Source organism: Myotis nattereri (assembly GCF_964212035.1).
Source record: "Myotis nattereri genome assembly, chromosome: X".
Classification (NCBI taxonomy): domain Eukaryota; kingdom Metazoa; phylum Chordata; class Mammalia; order Chiroptera; family Vespertilionidae; genus Myotis; species Myotis nattereri.
In genome coordinates, this window is record NC_138078.1 from 15,647,381 (window position 1) to 15,655,406 (window position 8,026).

The window sequence follows — 8,026 nt, forward strand, 5'->3', positions numbered from 1 at the left end:
TCTAGCTGGTTTAGCTCAGTGGGTAGAGCATGGGACTAAAGGTTCCTGGGTTCAATTCTGGTCAAGGGAACATGCCTGGGTTGCAGACTCAATCCCCAATAGGGGGTGTGCAGGAGGCAGCTGATTGATTATTCTCATCATTGATGTTTCTAGCTCTCTCTCCCCTCTCCCTTCCTCTCTGAAATCAATCAAAAAATATATATATAGATAGATTTAAAGTGTTCATGGTAGAGACCGATGACTCTTAGGTCAACAAGACCAATCTTAAGTCATAAACATTCATAGCCTTGGAATATGTCCATGTCTTTATTTAAAAATCACTCAGCCTCTACATCTGGTTTCCAGGGGATAATCTCTGTGGATTTAGTAAAATTGCCACTATGCTGGCCTCCTCAGATAGAGCTCTAGACAGGAAGAAAAGAGGCATGATCATATCTGTTAAACTTCAACCACAGAGTCTCTATGGTCTGTCTCTGCCATAAATTTTTGTGACCCTCAGTAAGGGCCCCATGGATTGCAATTGTAATAGCCTGGGATAGATTTAGGCCAGAAGGGTAAATAGATTCCATCTTATAAATAGACTAGAGGCCCAGTGCACGAATTCGTGCACCAGTGTGTGTGTGTGGGGGGGTGTCCCTCGGCCTGGCCTGCAGGATCGGGCTGAAATTGGCTCTCCGACATCTCCCGAGGGGTCCTGGATTGCGAGAGGGTGCAGGCCAGGCCAAGGGACCCCACCGGTGCACAATCGGGGCCGGGGAGGGATGCTGGAAGTTGGCCAGTTGGGGAGGGACTGCGGGAGGGCTCCAGGACATGTCCAGCCCATCTGGCTCAGTCCCAATCAGCCGGACCCCAGCAGCAAGCTAACCTACCTGTCAGAGCATCTGCCCCCTGGTGGTCAGTGCACGTTATAGCCACTGGTCAACCGGTCGACTATCTGCCCCCTGGTGGTTTGTGCACATCATAGCAAGTGGCTGAGAAGCCTTAGTGTATCATTAGCATATTATGCTTTGATTGGTTGAACGGACAACATTCTGCTAAGTGTCTCTGTTTCAGTCTACTGATACAGCTTTTTATTCTTTGGTTTGCAACAGGCATTCCTTTTGTGAGGGTCAGAAATGAGCAGAGCTGGGCACATCCGTGGGAATTAAAGTGTGATCATCCCTATTTCTGCATATTCCCAAACAGCATTTACCACCCAGCCTCCTTATCTGGCCAAGGAGCTTCTTATCCACACTTCTGTGTTAAGTGAAATGGAGACTTTCTGATCATTTGGCTCCATTTTCTTTACAAGTGTGTGCAGTGGTGATGGTGAGTAGGGGTTGGGGGTGAGACAGTCAAAATAGGCAACAGTGGTGGTTGGGAGGATGCAACCCATCCCAGATGTGGCTATGCAGAGCCGGAAACTCAAATGTGTCTTCCCTGGCAGGTCAGTCATTGTCCCAGACCTCCACATCTTCCCAGATATGCAGGCAGAAAGGAAAAGACTTTCTTTTCAATTAAATTTATTGGGGTAACATTAGTTAATAACATTACGTAAATTTCAGGTGTGCAACTTTATAATACAACATCTCTCTACTCTATAATGTGCTCACCACCCAAAGCCTAGTCTCCAGAAAGAACCTTCTTGGCACAAATGAGAAAAGACTCTGATTGGTAGGCTTGGGTCATACCAGGGCCAGCATCAATAAGGTGTATGTGTGTATCAAGAGGGGATAATGTTTGTCATCCATTGCATCTATCTATTTATGACCATGGAAACGCCTAGTTAATTCACTTCCATGAAGAAAATTCAAATTTCTTAGGGTTCTAAGCTTCTACCAGTACACAAACATAACCACAATGAGCTTTTTAGCCATCTGTTTTCATTATGACAGACTCTTGTCATAAGGACAAAGCAAAGCATAAGAGCATGAAAAACTGGAAAAACAAAATAAATAGAGAAAATATGGTAATGCATTTTAATGAAACAATCAATTTCTAAAACACTAAGCAACCCAAATCAAAAATGGCTTGTTTTTGCTTCAACAAGGCAGCTACCATTCCAGCCTCGTCATGGAGGTCTAATTTACAATTAGCAGTAATGTGTAGCAGGGTCTCCTTAATCCTCTTGCATGTCTGACCAAAGCAGTGGAGGGAAGAGCCTATGGGTGGCCATCCATGCGTCATGATGTCAGGAAACACAACACCTAGAGTAGCTTAGGCAACTGAGAATGGATGCCATTTTTAAAGATCATTGAGAAAGACAGACATTACGTAAACTCCCACCGTGACTCACTACTCACGACGCATGTCATCCCCAGAAGGTTCTCGTAACTGTGAACCTACTTTTGCTTTCTTTTCTACATGTGGGATATTGCTAGCAAAGGCAGAAAATCACTTGTCGAATGTTTGGGGTGGGGATCATTTGGTGATAGTTCAGCCTCTCATTTTACAGACTGAACACACTGCAGGCCCTTGTTATGCTTTCTCTTTGACTCATCGGGAAACCCAGGCAGGGCAGCCCAAACAAGACCCTCAGGAGGGTCTGTCTGGGAAGGTGGGTTGTAAAAGAAAAACTATGTGCAAGAGGTTTGAATAATTGTCCCAGTGGGTACAATCCAGGCATAGCTATATTCTAATCCAGCTGTTCTCAAACTTTTTGACATTTAAAAATTATCTCGCCCTAACCGGTTTGGCTCAGTGGATAGAGCGTCGGCCTGCGGACTGAAGGGTCCCAGGTTCAATTCCGGTCAAGGGCATGTACCTTGGTTGCGGGCACATCCCCAGTAGGGGGGTGTGCAGGAGGCAGCTGATCATTGATGTTTCTAACTCTCTATCCCTCTCCCTTCCTCTCTGTAAAAAATCAATAAAATACTTTTAAAAAAATTATCGAATGCAAAAATGCTAATGTTTGAAAATTTTAGAAAACATAAGAAACACAAGCACACATTCCTTTAGTCGCCAGAGCAATATGCCATCGCATCCTGTATATTTATAATTATTTCAAAATAAAAAATAATTTAAAGGCAAAAAAGAAGCACAGAAGATGGAGCAAGTAGGGATTACAACAACCCTCAACAGCAAGGAATTCAGAAGATGGACGTCATTAATATGCTGAAAGAAGATAACTATCAACCTCAAATTCTATAAGCAGTGAAATAAATCTTCAAGAATTTTAAGAAGAATTAAAGACATTTATACAAGCACAACAGAAAATTTTACAAAAGCAAACCTTCACTAAAGGAAATTATGAAGAGTGTAATTTAGGAGTGTTCCCACAAGGAAGATCAAAGATTTAAAATGGAAAGAAGTATAAAAGAAAACAGTCTGTTAACTCTAAAAATTACAAGTACTGTACAGGAGAAAAAAAATTACTGAGAAATCCAAATAGCTTACTTTGGGAAATTCTACAAAACACAGAATATTCAAGAACCCATTCCTTTAGTCATCTGAGTAATGACTTAATCACACATCAGGTTGCTTCTGGAAAATTCTAGGGAGATTGAAAAAGGCAAATGACGTCTTACTATTGTTATGAAACTAGTTTTGACACAGACTCCCTAATAGGATCTTGGAGCCCAAACACTCCCCCAGACCACAGTTTCCGAACCGCTGCTCGAAACCTCATTGCCCAAGGCCAGGTTTCCTGAGTTCCCTTCCCTCACGGGTCAAGGAGGAAACAGTAAAGTCACCCTCTTCCATTTGCAAAGGTGACTGGGGACGCCTAGGCTCCAAGGTCGGGCTTCCTGAAGATTCTGCAAAACGCCGCTAGAGGGCGCCGCTAGAGAACTAGTCGCGTGCGTCATCGCCTCGCCCGCGCCTGAAGGGTTCACACGGCGCCGGAAGAGAGGACGACACCGGAAGAAGGGGGAAGAAGGTCGCAGCCTCATTGGACGAGGAGCCATCGTCTCACGACGGGGGCGGGGCTTCTTCGCGCTAAAAAGACTGCCAGCTGCGCCACACATTCGCAGTTCCCAGCGGCTCTGGTCCCGTCTTTCAGTTGCTCACCGAGGTTTCCCGGGTCATGGTGCCAGCCTGACTGAGAAGAGGCCGCTCCCGGGAAACGAATGAAGAACCACTTTCTCCTGTTGTTCAAGTACAGAGGCTTAGTCCGCAAGGGGAAGAAAAGCAAAAGACGAAAATGGCTAACTTCGTAATCCGCCCTGCCACCGCCGCCGACTGCAGTGACATCCTGCGCCTGATCAAGGTTAGCCTGAGGAGCCGGCTTCTCCCAGGGCGGGGGGCGAGGCGGGAGGTCGGAGGCCGCGTTCCCCGCTGAGTCTGTGACTCTGGCCGGTTCCCCTTCCACCCGCCTCCCCCAACCCCTGCCGGGCAGCGGCTCTGGATGGGACTCCCCGATGAATCACCGCCCCGCCGCGCCCTGCCCCGCCTCGCCACCTTCCCCCCCCCCCGGCCCCCCTCCCCGCCTTCCCTCTAGGCTGGCCGGGCCCTCACTCAGTTTTCTGCCTCTTTCCCATTCTCCTATGCGCATCGCCTTAGGAACTGGCTAAATATGAATATATGGAAGAACAAGTAATCATAACTGAAAAAGGTAACGCAACAGTGGCGGGGAGGAGGAGGTGCGTCAGGTGCCTGTCACCTTCCCCGAGGCCAACACTGTCTGTCCCCACTGCCCTTTCTCGCAGATCTGCTGGAGGATGGTTTCGGAGATCATCCCTTCTACCACTGCCTGGTGGCAGAAGTATCCAAGGAACACATCACTCCGGAAGGTAAACCGCCCTCCCCTTCCAGAAACCAGAGACCTAGTGTTCTAGAAACGTAGTCTGCTGTGTAGAACTACTGACAACACAGGCTTTAAGTTACTGAGAAGTGGCCAGAAGTAATAGCCAGCCAGTGTTCAAACTAATGAGGAAATAAAGTAGATGTACTACGCTGATTAGGGCGGGTTAAAAGAGCTATTTAAGTATCAGAGTGCCATGGAGACCGGAAGTACTTGAGCTGTTTAAAAGTAAGTATTAGCCGTAACCAGTTTGGCTCAGTGGATAGAGCGTCGGCCTGCGGACTCAAGGGTCCCGGGTTCGATTCCGGTCAAGGGCATGTACCTTGGTTGCGGCCACATGCCCAGTAGGGAGATGTGCAGGAGGCGGCTGATCAATGTTTCTCTCTCATCGATGCTTCTATCTCTCTCCCTTTCTGTCTGTAAAAAATCAATAAAATATATATTTAAAAGTAAGTATTAGTGCTGTGGAGGTCCAAAAGACTTAGGTATGTCATTTGTTGTAATTCAGTTTCATAAATGGTTCTTGTTTGACCATATCGTAACCTCTTATTTTTGTAATGCTGTTAAATCACTTTTTTTCTTAATTTGTCCCAATCTTCAGGTTACAGTCTCTAGCTTCGCCATGTACATGGCCCTTCCGTGTACATGGATGGGCGGGGAGGTAACTAAAAGATCCTTTACACAATAAAGTAGATGATCATGATAAAATGAGGTAAGGCCCTACTATCACACGGTAGATATTAAACACGGTAGATCAGAAACTCTATTCTACTCGCTTCCTATGTTTACAAAGGACTATCAAATGGCAAGAAAGTTTAATTTGAAACCTTTGCCTCCATTTGAAATTATAGACACTCAGTAAAAGGGAGTCTTATTTTACTTATTTATTTTGCTGGTCCCTATTAACTGGTCGAAAAAAAAGAAAAAAAAAAAGAACTAAAAGGGGAAGTTGTTTGAGTAGGTGCTTACTTTTTTCCCCCCTGAAGTCTGTTCCCCAAGCTAGAAGAAATGAGCAGAAAGCAGAAAGGATGAAGTATTTTTTAAGAGATATGTGGATGTTACATAATACCTGTTTCTGAATATCTCTGCTGCTTCTGGCTTAAAAACTGGGGAGAGCAAATTGAAAATGTTTTAAATGGAAGGCAAGTTCTGAAATTAAATATTGCACTTTTGGCCTACTGTCCTGACCTTAAGGAAGCAGGGTTTCTAAACTACAAATATTTACTATTCTGAACTGCCGTGTAAGCCTTATCCCCAAGTCACCATTCCAGTATATCAATAGGATGTGAATAATGTGTGGCTTTAGTTTAAGACTATAGCAGTTTTGTTCTGGCAAGTAATGAAAGCATTCTCGCTAATACATGCATGTATATTTTTAAAACCTATGGTAGGCTTTGGATTTTGCATCTACAACTTTTATGAGTCCATTTTGTCCATCGCTCATACGATACTCTGATTACAGGACACAGCGTTGTTGGTTTCGCCATGTACTATTTTACCTATGACCCATGGATTGGAAAACTCTTGTATCTTGAGGACTTCTTCGTAATGAGTGATTTTAGAGGTATGGTTGAGTTCAGAAGGGTGGCTCTAAAGAGAAATTGGGGCTTGAAGTCCTTCAAGTGACGTTTTTTCAATGGTTACTTCTCTTTTAGGCTTTGGGATAGGATCAGAAATTCTGAAGAATCTAAGCCAGGTACGTTTTGGTTTTTGGTTCCTGAATTTGTAAGAGTTAACTAGATGATTTTATTTTAACGACTGAATCAAAACTGGATCCTGGAAAGCAGGTAAAATGTCACTGAGTTTGTATTTTACTCTCCCCTATACAACAGGTTGCGATGAAATGTCGCTGCAGCAGCATGCACTTCCTGGTAGCAGAATGGAATAAACCATCTATCAACTTCTACAAAAAAAGAGGTGCCTCTGATCTGTCCAGCGAGGAGGGATGGAGACTCTTCAAGATCGACAAGGAGTACTTGCTAAAAATGGCAGCGGAGGAGTGAGGAGTGCTGGTGTAGACTACAACTCCCATTGTATTTTAGAGCAAATTCCCAACTTATCTTCTTTCTATCATGTTTGTAGTGAAATAAGAGAATGAGCACCCATTCCAAAGCTTTATTACCAGTGGCGTTGTTGCATGTTTGAAATGTGGTCACTTTAAGATGGCAATGCAGTTTGGAGTCAGATTTATCCTTGAACATCTTTTGAGAACATAACGTGGTGGTGTAATCTTAATGTATATGAAAAAACTTCATTCTTGTGAGTCATTTAAATGTGTACAATGTACACACTGGTACTTAGAGTTTCTGTTTTGATTCTTTTTTAAATAAATTACCCTTTGATTTCATTGTTTGGTGTAAGCATTTTTACTAATCCTTTATTTCTTAAGACAGTTTTCCTGTTGAATATAAAATAAAAATGGCCAAGAAACATAACCTAAAACATTGTAATTGTTTAAACAACTCTGGAAAGAAGCCAGTTGAAATCCAAGGTTTTATAAGTAGCAACACCTATAAGATAACATATTGCTGACACTGTATATTTCACCTGCAGAATTTTCCAGAGCTTAGGAACTCCATAAATAAGCCTATATGTTACACAAGGAAGAGTCAGAGGTGGGATTCTGAAATGCTGGGGGAAAAACATCTTGCCCAAAACAGTCTCATCCTACATAAAATACTGCTCAGAAGGAAAATTGGATCACATTGCTAATCAGGCAGGAACAAAAAATCCCATATTTGTACAGGACATTTGCAAATAGGCTGGAGTTGGACACGGGTGCTAAGAAGGGAAATTAGCATCCCATTTGGAGGGCAGTTCCTTAAAACAAGTGCTTAAAACCACCAGGGTGAAAGAGAAAAATATTCCCTAGGACTAAGAATGAAGTTCAGAAGAGGCTTGGGGAAGCAACTATTTTAGAACTTTTATTACTCATTACACTGATCTAAATTCCTAAAGCCACTAATTACCACAATAAGGAAAATGGTAGTTGATAAGAACAGTTGTACTGATTGCCAAGATTAATGATTTCCAAAAGAAGTTGACAGATACCTGAAAAACAGATCCTCTGCTTCTGCTTTCTGTGTTGTCTAAGACAGCGGTCGCCAACTGGGGGTCCAGGCGGTCTGAGAGGTTGGTGACCGCTGGTCTAGGAAATAAATACTGGGCTCCTCCGAAGGGGGATTTTGCCTTGAATCCCTTCATTTCAGTGTTTGTTATGGCTCCTAAATTAGAGGGCAGCCATATAAACAAGTGTGATCCTGTATTGAATTAATACAGGGGAGATCTTACTGGCGGCTCAGCATC

General features: G+C 43.7%; 1 protein-coding gene across 1 annotated transcript; it reads left to right on the plus strand.

Annotated features, from left to right (window-relative positions):
- Positions 1 to 3,590: 3,590 nt before the first annotated feature.
- On the plus strand, positions 3,591 to 7,068 carry SAT1 (spermidine/spermine N1-acetyltransferase 1). Its single transcript, XM_081115470.1, has 6 exons — positions 3,591 to 4,186; positions 4,480 to 4,531; positions 4,626 to 4,709; positions 6,183 to 6,284; positions 6,376 to 6,416; positions 6,553 to 7,068. The coding sequence occupies exons 1-6, from the start codon at positions 4,121 to 4,123 to the stop codon at positions 6,721 to 6,723; spliced, it is 516 nt and encodes a 171-aa protein (XP_080971596.1). The 5' UTR covers positions 3,591 to 4,120; the 3' UTR covers positions 6,724 to 7,068.
- Positions 7,069 to 8,026: the final 958 nt, after the last annotated feature.